This window comes from Engystomops pustulosus, chromosome 6 (genome assembly GCF_040894005.1).
Source record: "Engystomops pustulosus chromosome 6, aEngPut4.maternal, whole genome shotgun sequence".
Taxonomy (NCBI): Eukaryota; Metazoa; Chordata; class Amphibia; order Anura; family Leptodactylidae; genus Engystomops; species Engystomops pustulosus.
This window is the reverse complement of record NC_092416.1, coordinates 69151682-69174214: the sequence shown is the minus strand read 5'-3', so window position 1 is coordinate 69174214 and position 22533 is coordinate 69151682. Positions and strand designations below refer to the sequence as shown.

The 22533-nt window shown below is 39.2% G+C and overlaps 1 protein-coding gene across 2 annotated transcripts in view; it reads right to left on the bottom strand.

Moving 5' to 3' along the window:
- DISP3 (dispatched RND transporter family member 3) overlaps positions 1–22533 on the bottom strand; it is a 129709-nt gene that overhangs the window by 3500 nt on the left and 103676 nt on the right. The window contains exons 13-20 of one of the 2 annotated variants that reach the window (XM_072156420.1): positions 15756–15937; positions 13393–13520; positions 10139–10311; positions 8481–8607; positions 7960–8105; positions 3220–3379; positions 2465–2578; positions 1477–1643 (exon numbers count right to left, since the gene is read on the bottom strand). In XM_072156420.1, the coding sequence (XP_072012521.1) occupies positions 1477–1643; positions 2465–2578; positions 3220–3379; positions 7960–8105; positions 8481–8607; positions 10139–10311; positions 13393–13520; positions 15756–15937 (1197 nt within the window). Of the gene's footprint in view, positions 1–1476; positions 1644–2464; positions 2579–3219; positions 3380–7959; positions 8106–8480; positions 8608–10138; positions 10312–13392; positions 13521–15755; positions 15938–22533 lie in introns of those variants that run through there. The other variant, XR_011856488.1, reaches the window with a different exon arrangement.

The window sequence follows — 22533 nt, the reverse complement described above, 5'->3', positions numbered from 1 at the left end:
TGGTTTTGAGTTGGACACTAATGATATGTAATGCTGTGATAGACATTACAATCTCAACCCATTTACAACGAATGACAGGAATGTAAATTTCCAGAACATTCGGTATAATGAGTGAGACCAGCTCACACTGAGGCTTTGATCTGCTGAAAGTCTGAAGCTGCAGGATGGCAGTCAGGCTCTAAGATATGAGAATAAATAGGATTTCTAGAAGTTGGCTGGAGGTCTTTCCGTGTGTATGAAGCCACATAATGGAATCTGAGATATTAGCTCGGTTTGAATAGCTGAAGGATAATAAATACATGCAGACTCTGATTAATAGAATTTAACAAAAATGTAACAGTGTGTGCATTAAGTTTTCACTTTCTTATTTTCTTTTACTTCCTTATTTTGTTGCAGCAATCTAACATATATATATATATATATATATATATATATATATATATATATATATATATATATATATACATGATCCTGTATGATGGCCCATTGTATGGAAATTTAGTCTAGACTTGGCATGGTTTTCTGCCTAAAATATGATTGCAAGTGTATTCTGCTTAATATAGTTAATGTAACATGTGCTATAATATATTATATACATCATATACATCAATTGCATCAGCTCTGCCATTTTATGTACATTAAGCAGATAAGAATGGGTATTAAATGACTGGGGCAAAGCTTGACCCCATTGCAGTTCCGTATCCTGTTATCCAAAAAGCTGTCCATACAATAAATGGACATTTATTGTATTTTAACAGTACATTGGACCTCTGGTGTTGGTTTCTTATATGTTGGTGTATATCAAGGCACTCCTAAGCTTTCTGTACACTCAGTTGAAAATGCAAGTATTTTCAATACAGAGATGGAAATAAGCTACAAACAGACTCCTCTAGATGCAGCTTATTTCACACTGAAACAAAAGTTCTTATAATTCTTCACACAGTCTATTGGTTTTGTTGAAATTGAGGTTTACACAAAACCTATAGAAACAATTTGGGCTGAAATTTACGAGTGCACATAGGCAAGACAGCGTCTTGACAAAGTCCTCTCCGGATGAAACACGCGTCGGCGAGGTGCCGGGCAGCTTATTATCCCCTGTGCCGTACTACAACCCACCATCAGGTATACCTGTCACTTTATCCTGAACGCGCATTGTGTGTGTCTGATGTATTGCCATCTTTATGCAACAATGTTTGCTTTACTATGTACTATATTTTTTGGCTATGCACTATGCACTTTATGAATGTCACCTATTTTATAGCTTTATATCTGTATTTTCTGCCCAGCACCTACGTGTTCCATGCCCTGTAACCACCTACTTTGTTTATATGTTCTATTTTTAAAGTGTACTCAACAAACTTTGACCGTTTTAGCGTTATATGCTCTTTTTTATCTTTTTGGTAGTGTCAATGGGTGTTTAGGCTGCTTTAAAAGAGTTAGAGACAGTAGGGGTTTTGTTTTGGTAAATTTATTTACCTCCATGAGATGAAGAGGAAGATTTTCTCCTGCCAAAAGATATCCTTCCACCAAATGAACACAATAGTCCACCGAAGATCCAACAAGTATTGATAAGGAAATGGCCTCCACAGCTCCCATCTCCCATCCCAACCAGTACATGATTGTCACCACTAGACAGACAACACCTACAACATGGGAAATAAAACGTCTAGTTATGTCTTTGTGATGAACACTACACATCTGTGTGATTCTGGTTTATATTTAAAAGCTGTATGACTCTGCGGCTCAGGCAGTCGGCTCATACATGGGGCAATGGAAACCACGGCCAGGTGTCTATAGTAATGAAAGGTAGTGTGTTCTAGCCACTTAAACCCCTAGCACATGTCCAAAAGCAAAGTTCATATGCATGAGGCCATAGTCTATAGGCATTGCTGAGCCTCTGTATACCTACACCCAGTGGTGACACAGGGCCCCGCAGGAGAGAGGTAATTATTAGTTATTTCGTTTTTTTACAATAGCTAAGGACACTAATATATTTTATCCAGGACAACCTCTTTAACAAAGTAGATGTCCTTTAATTCACAAAATAATCTATAAATATAGCAATGAGGGATCCTGTGGTTAATATTCACAATAAATATTAACCATACAGCACTTTACAATAAATGCTTCATCTTTAAATAAGCCAATGTAAAACAGTTTTATAACTCCCTCATTTCTCCTTTCATCTCATACCTGTTTGCAGACATTGGAGCAGTAACAATATTCCTAATGAATATGATGTGCTGCTCCAGTGACTGCTAAACAGACCCAATGCCACTGTATTCCTTGTTGTATCCGCAGATCAGGTTGTAATAGACCATGAAACACTGACGGTAAGAGAAACAGCACAATATCGGAATAGAAGCAGGACAATTGCTAGATACAAGGTTTATTATAATCATTAAGAGGATGGGCCAAGGCCTATTATATACAATGGCTATTCAACTGTAATCATGGTTCATACCGAATATGGTGAGCAATACTGGGATGAGGAGCAGGACATGTGTAGTGAAGATAGCCACAGCAGTCACGCAGATGACGAGAGAAAGGATGAGACCATATAAAGCACTCTGCACGCCTGGAAGATGGAAGAAAGGGTTAAACGAGATATATAGAGACTCCACTAACTTCTAGGATTACATTTATTTTAGATCTTAATTATAGATGTATTTTCTAGTGCAATGCAACATTATAATGCAACGTTAGCTCCTAGAAAACACATGTACATGGTGCAATGCATATTGTGCGCCCCTCTGTCCCAATCCCGTACTTTTATTTACTCAAATATTGCCAATAGGAATCACCCCCAAATCCACTACTAGTGCAGCTTATTACAATATTTTTCCTCCTATATTCTGCAAACACTGTATGCATCACAAGAATGTATATAGCGTCATAGTCTCGCATCTGCCAGATAATATAAGAAGTGAAAATATCAAGGTGACTTTAGGATAAATATGGTGTATGGTTACCCTTAGAGGCACAGTTAGGTTTTTTTTCCCTTGGTCTGAATTTAATTTAACCATTCCCTCTCATTTCTGTGGCCTGGAAACTGCCAGCGTCTCCAAGCTATGTCCCAGGGAACTCTTAGGCTATTAATATATATTGGTGGGCATTTTTGACAATCATCTGAATGAAGGATTCTATCCTTTGTCACATATCACAATTGTAGAGTCACATAATGGGATAAATATTCTACAATCGGAGGTAATGACTTGCCTATGATCTCCATGAAAATCTGTTTCCAGTGCTCGCATGTCTGGAACCCATGTTTCAGCGCTGAGTCTGGGGGGAGATGGCGCAGTTGTTGTTGTAGGAAAGATTCCCATTTCAAATAGTCTTTGTATGTCTGAAAGGAGGATTTACCCTTGTAGGTTGTCTGCATGGAAACATGGAAAATGCATTAAGCACACATCTTGTTTTTCATCTGGAACTTGTATCAATGTATATATTGATATATCAATATATATATATGTATATTATATATAGTGCGAGCATGTACTGTTCTATGCCTGTTACATGGGTTCTGCAGATTCTCATGAAATCATAAAGAGATGAATAAGGCAAAAGCACAAGTAGTTTTGAGTTGCTCCCGCGATTCTGGAAATCTACTGGTCAGCTTGTCCTGAGTTGGAGCAGACAGCCTGCAAGCAGTACAGACTCTCACCAAAACAGAATCCATAAAAGAGGGCCCTCAGCAAAGGGAAATTTGGACCCTGTTTTATGATCTTTCCCACATCCCCAACACCATTTCTTCCTGAAAGTGAGTTTCTTCAGAAGTTCCCGCTAGAAAGGATATGGGAACATCATGGGCTTGAAAGCAAGTTCTATGGTATGTACATATTGCCCATAAATGTATTACCCATCTTTACTAGACTCTTCAATGTTGCATCAGTTATGTAGCCATGAAGATGCATATGTTTGCCACCAATGCTTGGAGAAGGCAGGTTTGTGCTCGTGGTCAGTTGTAGATGGATGCTATATTGATTTTCATACATTTCTTAAATAGTTCAGGAATACATTGGGTGAACATTCATTAAATTATTGGTATGGATGGCCCCTTAATACAGTTTAATAGAGTTTAGTAGAAGCCTATGATTCTTATCTCACCTGTCTATGCTTATTATCTATGTGAGTCCATAGACTTTTTACACAATAGATACAGAATGGTTTCACAGATAGAGGGGCTCCTAATTCCTGCTCACTCTGGAAGCAGAGGTAGGTAATGTGATGCTGCTCTCCTGCTAAGAATAGGGAGGTGGAAGAGCTCCCCTCTTCCATATCAGTCCCTACTGCATAACTTTGTCTGTTTCTCTCTGCACCTCAAGCTGTGTCATACACTCCTCTCATACCCATCTCATGTTCTCTGACACTACTTACACAGAAAGAAGGAAAGTTATTAACCCTTAGTGCTTACATAGACTATACATGTCCTGTTATTATTTCAATTCTGGTGTAACGTCTGTGCCAAGATATTCCTCTGATAAGTGATGTTAATTTCTGTTTGTTTCCTGTGTGTGAACTGTGGCTAAGGTTCTTCTGTGTTTGGATTGATTGAGCCACAACCTACTCTCTACACTTCATCTCTGTCCTGCAAAGGTTACTGGTCTGATGGACAGCTGTTTCACAATGCTGCTTTATATACCTGCCCAGTTCTATTATACCCGTCTGGTTATATTATTATATCTCAGCATTGTAACTCACCTGTGCTTTTTGCCTGTTCTATTGCTTTCTAGTTTATTGATCTCAGCTATTGTACCTTCGACTATCCCTCTTGGACTCTCCTGAATATGTTCTGTATATGCTATCTCCGGTGTGGCCCAAACCCCTGACATCACTTTCTGTGTTGTTTGTTTGTAAATTTTGTTTTGTGTCTGCACTGTGGCTTAGGGTGGGACTGTTCTCATGGTTGATACTGGAGGCAAGTAGGCAGATGACAGCTTTCGGGGACTCAGTTTAGGAATCATTGTCCGGTTTAGTTTAGAGTCTGGTTTAGAATCTGAGTGAAAATGTGCAGCACCAGTAACAGCGCCTTTCCTTAGATATCAGGTCACTTTGTGTATGGGCCTAAGGTTAAACTACCCTTTGCTGAAGACAGAAAACTTGTTTTTTCTTAAGGGAGAGTTGCAGGCTATATTTTCACCTTAGGCCCCAGTCATCTGGTAATGATGCCGAGGGTAGGCATCATCATGTTACTCCCGCGTGGTAGCCCTCAGAAATGGCCTTTAGCTCTAGCCCCTGATGCTCCAGAGATGTCCTCAGTAGATCTTTTTTTCAGGTTTGGGATTGTTATATGAGGAACCTAACAAAACCAGTTTTGCTGAACGTCAATTAACTACTTTACGCCAGGGAAAACATGCTGCAGAAGATTATTGCTCTGAGTTCAATCGATAGGGCTTTAAGATGCCAATTTATAATGGGCTTGCCAGATTCTATTAAAAATCTCTTAGTGTGGCATCCCGCACCTAAGACCTTAGAACAGACCATGTCTTTGGCAGTCAAAGTGGCAGACAAACGTTATAGAGAATGTAAGTGTGAACGTCAGTCTGCCTTACCTGTTCCTTCTTCTCTGCCTTTGTCCACTGTCTAGAGACCCTGAAAAATACTGTAGAACCCATGCGAATAGAAGTGGATGAGCCTATGCAGATTGAAGTAGGAGTTATGACACCTCATAAACGCAGAAACGCAGAGATCTGTGTAAGAGGAACATTCTGAGGGGGGGGGGGGGATTTAACAATGTGTCTCTGGTTCCGCAAGTTTCTTGCTGGAAAACACTAGTCTTTGCTGCGCCAGATTTATCACTGTGATGATGAATTCTGGTGCAGTATAAGGCTGTTGGTTCCTACTTTTAGTTGGTCTAAAATGTGCGGCAGAACTTTGGGCGCATGGATGATTTCCCACAAACCACACCCATTTCCAGTGAAGCCACGCCCATCTGTCAAGTCGGGAAAGTGCCTAAAAAGGTCTAAAAGCCAGAATTATGGCGCAACTGTGTTTATAAATCCCCCCTCTGTGTTTCTATTGTGGCAACTCCAGTCATTTATTCAGTCCTGTCCTACTGGACGCAGGTCATTGTCTGTAAATCTACAGTGTCTGAGTTATTATTGAGGAGGCCATTTAGACTCCCTCTTTGCCTGATCCTGAGATATTCTTTTGCCAATCACCTTGAGTACTAAAATAAGTGTGTGTCTGGACAGACCCTGATAGATCTGGATCTGCCACCAATTCTTCTGAATCTGCATTTGTTTCGGCTTTAGGTCTGAAGTTGGTTAAACTGGATCCGCCATACCTAGTTACTGGAGCAGATTCTGCACCTTAAATGAGGGGTAAAGTTTATTTTAAGTCTCCTCAGGTTTCCATGCAGGTTGACTCCACAAATGGAGTTTTTTTTGTCTGGAATCATTTGTTCTCTGATGTCAGTTGGGTCTCCCATGTTTAGCGCTGCATGTCTTTGATTGGGGTTCTAGGAAGTTACTTGAATAGGGGCTAAAGCAGTGATGGCGAACCTATGGCATGGGTGACAAATGACCAGCAGGTGCACAGTTCAAGCCAGCTACACTTCCCGGGAAACTTGTCTTCAGCGTGTCAGAGAGCTCTGATCTCAGAGGTATGGGCTGCTGGGGGTTAATGCAGGGTGATGCAGCAGGGGTTAAGCGGTCTCCCTCTGCCCCTTCTCCTTCCCTCCTCAGCCAGGGTGTTATTCCTGTGGGGTTCCCTGTGGCTCCTTCTCTTTCCCCTGTTACAGGGCTGTCAGGTATGGGGGATTGTTTACTGATGATGATGATTGCCTTGTGGTCGGCACTATGGCAGCTCCGGTCTCTCCATTCTAGGGGAGGGCATGATGGGCACAATGTTAGTTGTGGTGCCAGGGCACTTCAGGAGCTAGGGACCCTGTATACTGTGTGAGAAGGTGCAGGAAATTTCTGGGGTTGGAGCTATTAAACACTGGTAAATGTACAGTACATCTTGTCTGTAGTACATTTCTGTATAAGTTCATATATAAGGCGCACTGGCCTAAAAAAAAAATATGGTAAGTGGGTTTTGGTTGAAGTTTGGGCACTCTATCTCCAAAAGGTTCGCCATCACTGGGCTAAAGTGTTCCTATCCTTGAACTTTCCTGCTTGTTTCCAACCTTCAGATTGTGGACAAAGCATTGCCTAAGTATATTTTGAATTGTGTTAATGTTTTAGACATGGAGTCTGCACTGTCGGTAACCCTGCATAGGCCTCAAAACTGTGAGCCTGATATTTCTCCATAAAAGCGGAATCTTAGTTCATCTCATGTAGTGCATAGGGCTATGCTAGATTATGCTCAGACCAATATATCTGAGAGTTCCCCTGAAATAATTGTGTGCTTGCTACCATTGATAATGGCCTTGCTACTTTTATTGCAATTTCTTGGTCCCGGCACCTGTACTGATAGATTGTCTGTACCCTTCAATCTTCGCCTGGATTCATAGTTCTGTGCTACCAGAAAAACCCCAGTATTGCTGACGCTAAGTGTCTTGTGGGTAGGACTTATTGGTGGCCCTCACAGGAGGTTAGTGACTTTGTAGCTGAATGTTAGATATGTCCCAGCTTTAAAACTCCTCCCTTTAAGATGAACTACAGTGTCTACACTGTGGCTTAGTGGTTGTTCCACATCAACTAGGATACTGGAGGCAAGTAGGCAGATGACAGCTTTGGGGGGCTCAGTTTAGGGCTCACTATTCTGTCTGTCCTTCCCTTTTGCCCCAAGCCACTCTCTTACAGCTGGTTTCTACTACTTATTTCATTTCCTCTGTGGTCCTATCCTACCTTTCATGGTTCACTTATAGAATATAAGCTTTGACAATTCATGAAAAACGAATGCCACATGGATGCAAATCAGCCATCAAAATGTTCATTAAAAATCATTTTTTTCTTTAAATAACATAAGACTGTAAAACCATAGGACTGTATTTAGGTGTCAAGTTCTTACAGATTCAAATGCCATGGAGATCCACTGGACCTTCCCATCTTTTACACCCACAGCCCCATGGGAAAGCTGTCCTGGGAGAAGATTTGGCTCTGGGATGTTCTTGCATTCTGGGTGCAACATCTGAAGAAAGGAGGATATACTGTAACCTGGGGAAACAAATTATTTTGGGATACAATGAAACAAGGTGGCATCACACAAGAAAATTATATCATCATATCTTCACTCAGAATGTTTCCTCATTAATGCATCCTCAGCAAACCCATATTCATTTTATAGAATATTATAGAAAGGGACCTATTTCATAGTATGAACGTCTGCATATCTGCTGGAAAGGGGTCCCATCAGGGATTTATATTAAAGTAACATTTGAAGAACTGCATGCTAAGTCTACATGTTCCTTTATAACAGACTGTAACATGGCAAGTGTATAAACCTGGGATGAAAGCTTCACCATAATTAATTCAGCCTAACTTCAGCACTAAAGCTGTCTGATAAGATTACTGTTGATATCGTTCACTTACCTGATGGAAGACACTGAGCCCCACCTGGCTTCACCAATTCTTCATTACTGGCTATCTCCTTGCACAGTAAGCACAGATTACCTATTTCTTTAAAGAGGTCAAAGTTGTCATCGTAGATCACCCTGCCCTTTCAGAAAAAGACAAAAACAAGACAGGAGAAAGATTATGGCAGATAATTATTGGAAAGTCACAAATTTCAGTGCTCTACTCTACCCCATAATAAGTCCTTAAAAATTAATATCAATGAACAGTCTCACCAACTCCTTTCTAGTTAAAAATGGAAGATACCCTAGGATTTTCTGCTCCTCTCTCCCCTTCACTGGATTTCTCCGTGGCCCCGTCTCACTCTCGTGTCCGAGGTTCACTGACGATCCTATGCTGGGAATTTATGGATAGATAGTACAGATCACCAGGGTAAAGGGTAAGTATTAGTTTATTCCATATACTCACAAAAGCATCAATAAAAACGTGTGTATCACAAAACTTTAAAAGACGTCAAACACCTCGCCCGACCTAGGTTTCGCAAGGATGCCCCGGAAGAAGCCTGAGGAGGCGAAAGTTTTTGATATGTGTGTTTTTATTGATGCTTTTGTGAGTATATGGAATAAACTAATAGTAATATATAATGCTTACCCTTTACCCTGGTGATCTGCACTATCTATCCATAAATTCCCAGCATAGGATTGTCAGTTAAACTCGGAAACAAGAGTGAGGCGGGGGACACGGTGAGATCCAGTGGAGGGGAACGGAGAGAGGAGCAGAAAATCCTAGGAAATTTTTAACCCGAAAGGAGTTGGTGAGACAATGTTTATTGATATTAATTTTTAAGGACTTATTATAGAGAAGAGCACTGACATCGGTGAAGAAAAGAAATAGGGAGGTTTTTTCAGCTCACCCACTGTGTGCAGTCATATGTAGATCGCCGGTGCACGGATGAAACTGAGCCGGATCAGTGCTTGTAGGAAGAATGCGAACGGTAATCCAGCAGCCAGGCAGGTATGAAGACAAAATTGTGAATAAAAAAGTTGAAGTTTATTTCATCCTTTAAAAATATTAAAACGGTACCATGGTGAAAAAAACTGACGCGTTTCGAACTAAATATAGTTCTTAATCATAGACTATGATTAAGAACTATATTTAGTTCGAAACGCGTCAGTTTTTTTCACCATGGTACCGTTTTAATATTTTTAAAGGATGAAATAAACTTCAACTTTTTTATTCACAATTTTGTCTTCATACCTGCCTGGCTGCTGGATTACTGTTCGCATTCTACTGACATCGGTGACTTTGTGAATTTTTGGCTATTGTGGGAGTGTGCCTAGTCATTGGCTCCTCTAGACTGTCAATCCTTTTTTCTGGATATCAAATTTTTGCAGACTACAATTATTGGAAAGTTTCCGCAAATCCCCCAATTCCCAAACTGAAAGGAGGCCATGGTTCTCCATGTGTATCTTAGCTTTTTAGTCTCATTCTCTATTCAGTTTTTATTTATACATCAGTTTGTAGATATGACTACAGTCTGAAGAGACTTCATTAATGGTACCACAAATTTCAAGTTTAAAGAACTAGGGTTTTCCTTTATATGATGTCACACCACAAATTATTCCAGGCATTTAGAGAACAGAGTAAATGTATATTTCAAAGAGCAAAGCTCCTACCAGTTCTCCAAGCACATGATTATCTGGAACTCTGGTCCGATTCACTCCTCGAATTCCAAAGACTACAAATACCATTGCCCCAGTGTCCACAAGAGGGCGCACTGCAGGCTTTCCACAGGCCGTGTTCAAACAAGGATTAAAGTTCAGTGTTGGAGACAGTTTCTTTGGAGCACCTAAAATAACAATAACACACATACTTTTTGTCCATAAGTCAGGTAAATTTTCACAATCATTAGCTTCTCAACAATCTTGGCATAATAGTACATGAAAAATGGTAATATATCTTAACAGAGAGCAAGTGCGTCTATCTCCCCTTACTTTGGCTCTAGATCCTCCTTTCTTTCTTATCTGATTTTGCTCTGCTGAATTTCATCTTGCTATCATATTAAATAGATACTCTATGAAGGTAGAGGCAGGAGTCACAGCATCTAGCCAACGTTCAGGCACAGGAACTCCACTGATGTTATTCTGGTGATCTTTAAGGAACTATTTGGCACAGAATTGTAGTAAAACCATAGTAAAAAAAATTGGATAAAACTAGCTGCGGCCTTCTTTGAAATTAAGTTTCTTCCTGGGTTACTAATCCAGTTGACATAAGGTGAAGAAGGGAAGATGAGACTACAGGAACATATCAGACTGGATAAATAGAGGATGCTGTAGTCTCTACTATGTCTATGGCTTCAACTTTTTGTCCCCAATTACTCTCAGAAGAGCAGCTTAGAGGCATAAACTGCTTCTCTATCAAGTGCATACCAAGAGCTCAGGAACAATCAGGTTTTATTCCAGTGTATTACATTTGATCACTTTAAGAATATTATTTTTGGCCGAGGCTGCGCACACAACTGCTGATTCCCATTGTCGTTAATGCGATGAGACATAGCTTTTGGTTCTTAATTAGCTGCTGTATGAATTTGCTTTAGTCTTGTAATAAAAGCACATCTGTGTCTGAACGGCCCTTATGCTCACTGTTCAGCATTGTGAAGGAGGCTCACGTGTTGATTATATTAAGTCAATTGGTGAGCTGCGGCACACAAAGGGAAAGTAAGATAACATACAATTGTAATACACTTAACAGCTGCCTAGTGCCGTCATCTGCGCTGATGTACATGTACTAAGCTCTCACCAAGGGATGGGAAAATCATCATATGGAAGTTTATGTCATCTTTATAGACTCTACCGCTACAGTGTCAGGATGAAAGTAGTTTTTTCTCCATAATTTGCCTGTTTTTCCCCAATACTACACGTCAATATGTGTAAAAGATCAAGAAATACAATGCCAAAATAGAGATGTCACCGTGCTGCTGCTCTCCTTTCGCAGTGTAAGACCCTACACATTTACCGTACACTAACGCGCGTCCTTATCGCTCTTTCCAGCTTATGTTCTCTCCTCCATCCTCCCATTTATATATCAGAATGCCCCCTATTGATAACTCTCTTTATACTAACCAAAAATCACCAGTATTCTGGTTATTTTCATTAAAAAAGGGGGTGAGGCAGGTTATGGGGTAAAATGCAGTAAAATGTGATCCAGCAGGGCACCAAAAGTAATAGGTTTAAAGAATTATTAACAGCAGTCTGAAGCCCGAAACGTTATTTTTCCACTATATAATGAAAATAAATAAAGATAATTAAAAATATAATAATACAGGCAGTCCCCGGGTTACATACAAGATAGGGTCTGTAGGTTTGTTCTTAAGTTGAGTTTGTATGTAAGTCGGAACTGTATATTTTATCATTGTAATCCCAGCCAGAACTTTTTTGGTCTCTGTGACAATTGGATTTTAAAAATGTTGGGTTGTCATAAGAATCAGGATTAACACTAAAGCTTCATTACAGATACCTTTGATATCTATTACAGCTGATCATTGTAACCTAGGACTAAAGGACAATAAATTACCAATATGGTCCGTTTGTAACTAGGGGTCGTATGTAAGTCGAGTGTTCTTAAGTAGGGGACCGCCTGTATAAGATAATATAAGATACTTTCTCATGTTTTAGTATCAGAGAAAGTACTTCTTTCCTCACTTACAGTTATAGAAAGGAAAAACATTGACGGTACTGCTTAATGACTCTGGATTTTAGTGGCCAAAACACAAAAGTTCATCACATGGAGACTGGGGATTTCCGTGGTTGTACTCTACTCATTATAGTAGAATCCAATAAGACTTGCAATAGTAGACAAAGAGAATGGCACTCACCCCTTTTCTTGGAGCTGCAAGAAGCGCTTTAAGGAAGAAAATACTAAGGGGTGAGTTCCATTTTCTACTATTGCAAGTTTTTCTCCACTTTCTTTGTTCTTATCATTCTTCTATCTTTCTACTCTGATTTTCACAGTTAAATCTCAGCTGAATTCCATGTTGCTAACAAGATGTACAGAAGCTCATTGAGGTGTCAGATTACATAGAGATTCTATACAAAAGGAAGGTAAGCAGGAGGTCACAGGAGCTAGATCTCCACCCAGCAGCATAGACAGGACTGTAAACTAGAGATACAGACTGTTCTGAGTCATGATACAAAATAACACGTCAACAAAAAGTTAATGACCATAAGCATTGTTAGTTATCATGTACATTTACTGTATCACCAAATTATGCAAAGTTTGTTTAAAGGTGAGGCGTACTTTAAAGTTTTGATAATTTCAATCAGAAGCCAAATCCTGGCAGGGCATTACCTAGGTTTTCCCTGCTATCCTTCCTCCAAAGATCAGTGAAGCTCACGAGCAAAAGTACTTAAAAACTCATTTCTTTCTCCACTTTTTCCATCTTAAAACCAAATTTTATTGTGAATAGGAGAACCTTTTGAATAGGAGATAATAATGTGATTAGTCTGACTACTCTATGACCCCCACCAACCACAAAACCGGTTACACGTTCTCACTTATTTATGGAGAGCTAGGTCAAACATGTGTCCTGCTGCTCCATTCAATGTTACGGGAGTGCCAAAAGTTACAAAGCATAGCAATTGATTATCTCTAGTAATCTCTTAGGCAATGAATGCTGGAGAAACCTGAGTTCTGTGCTTGTCAGTTTCTGATGTTGCCATAGTACTTAATGGAGCGGCAGCATGCATGCTTAACTGCCATTCCGATAATTAGTATGATCCGGACCAATATGATTGTTATCAGTGGAAAAAACACCAATCCAATTGTTATCCCCCTATTCTGTGGGGGCAGGTACACATAATCTGGATAATATCCACAACTGTGATATATGCAACATATAATAAACAATCACCTGCATAGAGCCTAGACTTACCTTTCTCACTGGGTACATAGAATATGCCCCTGTTTGATACATCTGACCCTGATCCGAGACATCCAGAGGCAGAAGCACAGACTCTGCCATGGGTGGGGTTTTTATGCACCAATGTAAAATAAAGTTTTCTGTGAAGAGTGGTAAAAACAGAGAGAATGAATCAAAGTATAAGACCATAAAAAAGAAAATAGATCCCTTCTATATTAATTAAAGGAGTATCCTCACATCAGTAAATTAATAATATTGTTTGTATGACGAATAATAATACAATTTTCCGATATACTTTATGTATGAATTCCTCATGGTTTTCTAGATATCTGCTTGCTGTCCTTCTGTGGATATCTGACCATGGTCACACAGGTGCACGCCTCGTTATATCACAGAGAGTAATCAGAGCCGTGTGATATAACAAGCTGTGCACCTGTGTGACCATGGTCAGATTTCTGTCTACTGGAAAAAAAAAAATAAAGCTCTCTATAGAAGGACAGCAAGCAGAGATCTACAAAACTATAAGGAATTGATACAGAAAGTATATTGGAAATTTGTATAACTTTTCATTGTTCAAACAATATCCATTACTTGTTGAAATAGAAAAGCCTCTTTAAGTAAAGGACACAACAATAATACATACTAACACAACATCACTCTATCAATTGATTCTCAATAATAATAATAATAATAATAATCTATATGTACACTGCACCATCAAATTCCACAGCACTTTACAAATCATATACAAATATAATATTACATTACAGAGTGCAAATATTCATATGGATCAATAGGAGTGAGGGTCCTGCTCACAAGAGCTTACAGTCTACGAAATAGAGTTACAACATGTTTGGTCATAAATTGTTGGTTTAGCCCCAATGTTTAATGTGAACAGTATTAGTTATAAACAGTGGGTTGCAACAGTACTCACAACCTTTGAACTTTTGCTCATTTTTAAAATTTATAGTCATAAGCTAAAATGTATTTTATTGGTATTTTATTTGAAAGAAAGAAACAAAGTAGCAGGTATATGAACTAATATCAGAAAAGTATGGCATGCATATGAATTCAGCCCCTCATCCCCCAATACTTTGTTGGACCAACTTAAGGTGCAATGGCAGTCCCAAGATGGGAACAGCATAGGACAAGTCCTCCAGAGCGAGATATAGATATGAGATCAGTTTTCTAGCCCTACGTTACATTCACCAGATTCACTACTGGGGTAAATGAAATTAAGCTTTGAGAGCACAGATTCCTTTAATTTTGCAGCACATTAAAATTTGGTTTATTGTATAACAGGCATCAAGCAGATAAACAAGGAACCCAGGATTTTTTAAAAATGTAAATGAAATCACAGATGTTAACATATTCCAAGCAGCTCTATCAAAACTGTAATGACTGCAGACTCAGGCTGCCTACTTTGTAATGTCAAATGCTGCAAAGTGTCCATGAATGTTTTATCAATACAACATTGAATATTCTACTTGGAAGCCTACAGCAAAGAGACAGCAAAAACATCATATACATTAGAACAGCCCCTCTCATTTATAGGCACAGTAAACAACCTTTAATAGGTTCTCAAAGGAGCTAACTCATTTGGACAACTCCTGCCCTTATATCTTTTATTCTTCCTTCAAAAATCTGTAGCACTTGTGATATAAGGCGACTTTAACTAATGCTTTCATTTTCTATGCCCAGCAGTATCTTTGCTATCCTCCTCAGTTTAGACTGTCTCCTGTGCCTGTGCTGCTTATAGTATGTCTGTGAAACTGTAGCTTGTTTACACAAGATTGCTCACCTATCACTATCTTCACAGCAGGGAAACTGTTAACCCTTGTTGCTCACAAAGCACAGACTATACACTTCATGTACCTGTTTCCCTGTTGGTTACTACTACTTATTTGATGCTTCTCCATGTAAGAAAGTTGTCCGGCTAATCACTTTATAGATCCTGTATGTAGAGACTATGCAGATCTCTGCAATTCAATTTGCTGTCAAGTTACTTCATGAGAAAACAAAGCATCATGGAAAGTGAGAGCATCTTATGATTGACTCATCTGTAGGGCAAAGAGGAAGAAGTTTGACTCCCCAATTCACTGCTTTTGGGCAAAATGTTTGTCAAATAGCATCAAAACTGAAAAATTGCCTTAACTATGGAAATTATAAGATGAGCAACATGATATGGGCAACATTATGTATTTTTTTTAAAGGGTGGATCATGTATGATATTTGAAAAACATCATTACGAAATTGAAAATACACTTAGATTAATAGATTATACTAATAGATTATACCCATAAACTGTAAATGGTATCCATGACCATCATCTTTTATAATGACAGCGATCTATATTTTAGCAGATTTAATGTTACCTTGCATAGGACTGCTCCTTATCTGCAGCATAGAAACTGAAGTCAAATTTCCATCCTCTCCGTGTGTCGCAACCTGAGGATGTGATCATCCATTTCTTGGGACAGATTTCTGTCTGCAGCCCTATGGTGGACATACAAGCTGTCAGCTTCCAGGTGTAGTTACCGTAAGGAATCTTATACACCTAAACAATGGATTAATGAAAACAAACATTTACAATGTGACACCCTCAGATCTGAGCTCCTGAGCGCTCTGTGTGTTATAAGGCCTAGCTTTCTTTGACCTTTCTTCTAAAAATGTAACAAAAAATGTGGTGTAACATACAACTAATCGTTCTACAAAGGCTTTGTAGTCTTTAACCACTTTGGTCTGCATAGGAGCTATGTACACACAATTTTATTAAATCATTTATTCAGGATTATTTGCAAGGCTGCTGCTTTTAAATGCATTGTTTATAAAAAATAGAGTAAGTACATAAAGCCTTCCAAGGTTTATTCTGAAAATATGTAGGATCATGGGGATACCACCAGTCTTTAGGGCAAACATCTGATATTGATGGTCTGTCTTTAGAATAATTGGAGTAACAGCAGTCAGTAAGCAGCCATCTGGGATTGATTGCCTATTCTTAGGATCATGAGGAGACAAGTAGTCAGTAAGCGAACCATCTTATATTGATGCCTATCTTTAGAATAATGGAAGTACCATTAGTTAGTAAGCCAACCATCTGATATAGATGACCTATACTTAGGACTATGGACGTACCAGGAGTCAGTAAGCCCTCCATATGATATACATGGCCTATTCCCAGGATAATGGGGGTACCAGGAGTCAGTAACCCATCCATCTGATATACATGACCTATACCCAGGAGTACGGAGGTACCAGGAGTCAGTAAGCCCTCCATATGATATACATGGCCTATACCCAGGTTAATGGGGGTACCAGGAGTCAGTAACCCATCCATCTGATATACATGACCTATACCAAGGAGTACGGAGGTACCAGGAGTCAGTAAGCCCTCCATATGATATACATGGCCTATACCCAGGTTAATGGGGGTACCAGGAGTCAGTAACCCATCCATCTGATATACATGACCTATACCCAGGATTATGGGGGTACAAGGAGTCAGTAAGCCACCCATCTGATATAGATGACCTATACTTAGGATAATGGGGGTACCAGGAGTCAGTAAGCCATCCATCTGATATAGATTACCTATACCCAGGAGCACGGAGGTACCAGGAGTCAGTAAGCCACCCCTCTGATATAGATGACCTATACTTGGGATAATGGGGGTACCAGGAGTCAGTAAGCCATCCATCTGATATACATGGCCTATACCCAGGATCATGGGGGTACAAGGAGTCAGTAAGCTACCCATCTGATATAGATGACATATACTTAGGATAATAGAGGTAGCAGGAGTCAGTAAGCCATCAATCTGATATAGATTACCTATACCCAGGAGCATAGAGGTACCAGGAGTCAGTAAGCCCACCATCTGATATAGATTACCTATAGCCAGGAGCATGGAGGTACCAGGAGTCAGTAAGCCCACCATCTGATATAGATTACCTATACCCAGGAGCATAGAGGTACCAGGAGTCAGTAAGCCCACCATCTGATATAGATTACCTATAGCCAGGAGCATGGAGGTACCAGGAGTCAGTAAGCCCACCATCTGATATAGATTACCTATAGCCAGGAGCATTGAGGTACCAGGAGTCAGTAAGCCCACCATCTGATATAGATTACCTATAGCCAGGAGCATGGAGGTACCAGGAGTCAGTAAGACAACCATCTGATATACATGACCTTTATTCAGGATCATGGGGGTACCAGGAATCAGTAATCCAAACATTTGTTATGGTTTATTCTTGGTAAACACTTTCAATATCAGATTGCTATATAATGACTCTTAGCACAATAATATTCCACTAACTACAGAAATCCTTTTGTTTTCCAGGCATAGAGGACGTGTATCTTTAATTTTTGCTCCTTTTTGGGAGTATTTGTGCCTACGCCAGGGGTAAAAAGATTGCTGGTGTTTGTGTGTGTCTGTTGTAGTGTTCCTAATGCCTTCTTCACCCCTTATTTTTGAGCAAATCAGAGACATTTAATACGTCCCAGTGCCCACTCCTTTAAACTCGTGTAGGATGTGCTTCCGAAGGTAGTACTTCTCACCACTCCAGTATACAGTCAGGAGCAAAGGAAGAGTCACTCAAAGATCCCCTTTGTGATCAAGGTCCGATAGGGTGATCAAAGGTGTGCCTTAAGCCATTTGGACAGACACATAGAAAAGATCCTACGAGTATTGGGTTAATAAAACATATTTATTTTATCTGCTCACATAAAAGTATGCACAAAATCAATTGTGTATCAATGTTGAACGCTAAACATCACGCACGACCTAGGTTTCGGTTCTTCCAGGGCATGGTGTTGGCCTATTTCCGTACACAATGCTTTCTTCTTTATTTCTACAATCTTAAATGATATTTCATGCGTGTATTAACTTATGACATAATATTACACACAGTATTGTATTTCCAATTTACAGATAAAACACAGTTCTTGGATATATAGTTCATTTATCATTTATTTTTTTTATCAAAGAATTTTTTTTTTATGTATCAAAGTCATGCCATGCTATTATACATCAACTGAACATATCAGGTGTATTCTTTAGGATAAACAAACTATAAATGCTAGAACTATGTTTTATCTCTAATTTGGAAATACAACACTGTGATAAATTGATGAACGTACGGAATATCTTTTGAGATAACAACACATTGCCCCAGATGCAGCTGGAAGAGGCGAGGTGTTTGGCGTTCGACATATGATTCGACATGTTAAGCGCATTTATGGATGCTTTTGTACATAGATAAAATAAGTTCTTTTATTAACTCAATACTGGATGTGTCTGTCCAATTGGCTTTAGGAACCACTGTGGATTTTGGACAAAGGAGTGAATCGTTCTAGGCAGTGGAGTCACCCTATTGGACATCTTACAGGAGTGAGGACTGGGACGTATTTATGACATTTGTATAAAACCTTTGATTTTTGCGCAGAATCTACCCTTAGTACCTACTATGGCAAGGAAGCCATGGATGTAAACCATAGAAAGAAATTACTTCCATACATGTTTTAAATGTGCCTAAAAAGTCATTAAAAATGTAAATCTGCAAACTCACACCATTCCAAAAAAACCCCCCCAAAAACCTCAGACTGAGATACATAAGAAAACACAAGTGTGCCAACAGCCAGGACCGCAGATGCAGAGCCCTGGAAAGGAAGGGGAGGGGCAGAATTCTGCCGGTGATTCCGCTGGCAAATCTATAGTTTCCGAGTACTATCACTTTCCTCTGTGATTGTAAGACATGTAGTGAAGTGGTAGAGTGGTTTTCTGGAGGAGGCAGGCGGTGTCTGCACATAGTATTTCTAGTAGATAAACTTTTTTTGCAATGTAGTTTTTCTGTTCCTAAGAATGGGTTGTCCATATCATAGTCCTGGAACGCACTACAGAAATAGAATCTACTCCATGAATGCTAGGAATATGCATTTTCTGTAACAGGTAACATGACTGTTGCAAGCTGCCTCTCCAATTCCTCCATCTGTGTTATCTACACCGATGCAAATCAACACTTTGACAAGATCGCGCTAATCCTAGCAGGATATGAGCAGCTCAGAAGAGCTCTGCAACCTGAGATTTCTGCCAAGAAAATCATTATCCTTTGAGTCACATTTGTCCATCCTTAAGCATTAAAGCTAATCTGTAGGTGCTCATCCATGGACTTGCTTCCTTTAGTCTTTGCTTAAGATGCTATAACAATAGGTCTGCACAATGGCTAAATTATTTTAAACAAGGGAGTCATGTCTGTGCTACAACGTAACACTTCATTGTTTTGAGCCCAACAAGTGGAGAGACGAGGCTGCCGGGCAGCAGCGCTAAAGAGATGTCAGTCTTTGGTAATGAGGAAACACAGAGCATCAGCGCAACCCTCCCGGCACAATCTGTGCATCCCAGTTTTCTGCTTTGCATGCGTGTCACAGCTGAATACTGCCAAGGATGCGTGTCTTGTTTATATCTGAGGTGTTTTTGCTTTTAAAAATGTATCTTTTACATATGTATGGCATGAATCAAAGAACAAGAACAATGTACAATAGTGAGAAGAAGGAGGATTAGAACTTCAATTTATGCAATGTGAAACCTTTGTGTTTACAGTCAATGATCTTGTATTAGGGTCTGTATGGCGCCAATAATACCTGCATCCTATAATCCTAGTTTTGGGGACCAGTTGTACAAATCTCTACTGAAGCCAAACGTGAAAGCACAGGATGGATATACAAATAAAACAATCCTTATAACCCTTGTTTATATTAGATTTTTCTTTTCTTGTTTTTTATTTCTTGCATTTGTGAAAATATGAATAACTCCAATAAAAATCTATTAAGCGTAAAGCTATTACAGAGGACTGTGCATTAGGGAAACCCCACAGATATAATCTTGCTTAGGGGTAGATTTGGCCCCAAAATGCCAAATCTACCCCTTTGTAACCACATGTCTGATAATCTGAATGACTGTTTGTATTCTGTAATGTAGTAAATTATTTGTATACGTCCCCTAGGATTTGTAAAGCGCTGTGGAAGATGATGGCGCTATAAAAATTGTTATTATTATTATTATTATTATTATTATTATTATTATTATTATGGCTGTTTTCCAACCATGTTGAACAAATAAAAGCGCTGCATCAAAGTCCAGAAAAAAATTGCATCCATAGAAATCAGGTAAAATCTGCCAAGTCAATTTGATCAAGTGTCAGAAATAGGCAGAAGAAATATAATAAATGATTGGAGCGTACTCTGACATACTGCAAGTGATGCATGCCCTCGGTACATGAGTGGAGCATAAATGGCCTATACATACAGTCTGTACATTTTGTCTATGTCAAGGATAGGCTATTGGTGCATGTACACATATGTGCAAAATACATGTTGTGTACTTGTCAGTGTCTTTTAAGCATAATTACTGTTTTTATCTCAAATCTACAAAATGATGTAAGAACTTATCAGTTATGAATTATATGTAAACATGTTATAAAAAACATAGAAAATCCTTATTAGCTGATCAATTCACACATCAACCTGCTGTACTTTCCATAACAGTAACTGCGGCATAGAGCCATCTATTTCAGATCACAAGAATATGATTAACAAATTGCTGTTGTGTCAAAATGTTAACCTACTGGAATTACCCAAATTTCTCCAGTGATTAATGATAAAATATGATGAGTAACAATTCAAGTCACAATTATAGAGAAACTTATTTTTACTAAAGTTACAGCACAAGCAGTTGAACCCTTGAATTTAATAACAATCACTTTCACCAGCGCCAATTCCAACTAGTATAAATAAGACCTGCGCCATAATGTGTGATCTTTAGAAAAGTAACACTTCCTTTGTCTTTAACATCTGGAGTCACATAACAAATCTGGAATGGTTTGTTAAAAGTTTTTTATACCCAAAGTACTAACTTTCTGTGCGAATACACAGAAACTTTTATGGCAAGTAAGTGATATAACCTCTATGGTACATCGCCCACAGCTCTCATCCTTCACCATCATCACGATTACCTGTTCTGGCATACATGATGGCTGAAATTTATTTTTCAGGTGGTTTCAGGTAAATGTGACATGGGCCTCAAGGTTTTTTGTAAATTTTGGACAGCATTTCTTGTACTTTTCTTATTATTCTAATATTCTGCACCAAAATTATTTTGGAGGTTTGTTTAGAGTTTTTCTTATATACTTTATTGTACGGTAACTCTTGAGTTCACTCTTACACTTTTTTTTGAAGTGTGCTTTTGGAGTAATCCATTGAGGACACTAATCTATAGGACAATTTAAGGGGTTTCCCGGCCACAATGATTATTTCCCAAGCGAGCAATTATGCCAGGTAACTTTCTGTTTCCAAATTGTCCTGACACCTTCTCTGCATTTGGTTATATGACATTGAACAACATTTCTTCTCTTTTTTATGTCCATTTACATAGTCCTTGCACTTCTAGCTCTCTTTACCGGCCAGGATGACAGCATATAGGTAGTTCTGACTATCCAGGAGTAGAAGGCGAGCAGTTTTAACCAAGAGGAGATTGGAAATTGAGGGGAGCAGGAGTTGGAAGTCTGTGCTTAGAATGGGGAGAAGATAAAGATGAAGCCAGAGAGAGCATGAGAAGAAAGGCAGAGATAGAAGCTATGATGTGACTTAGGAAAGTGGAAAGCCATCAGTACTTTACAATTTTACTGTTTTAGCTCCTATCACTCATTGATGGTCAGTGTAAAATTCCATAGTGTGAGCAGGGACTCTCTAAGCAGGCACTTCACGATTCCTCTGTGCTATAAGATGATGTGTGCTGACAAAGCGCTTAGATCAGGGTACAGGTTTATCTACACTTTCATTTAGCTTCTGAATATTCTGCTAGCATCTGATAGATAGAAAAAAAGAGATGAGACAGATAAGAGATAATGAGATATATGGATATAACACACAATGACACTCTGCTAACTCAGCTACAGCAAACACTGTCAGCTCTGCTACATGCCTCCTTACCCTGCATAAAGATCTTATCTGTAGCTTGCAGAGGGGGTCTTTGCACGCTGCTTGCTGGCAAGAAGTGTCTGCGTGTGTCTATGTGTGAGCTCCTCTTGTAATGGAGGGGGAAGGGCAGAGTTTACACTGCATGGAGCAGACAGCAGAAGCAAATCATGAAGAGAA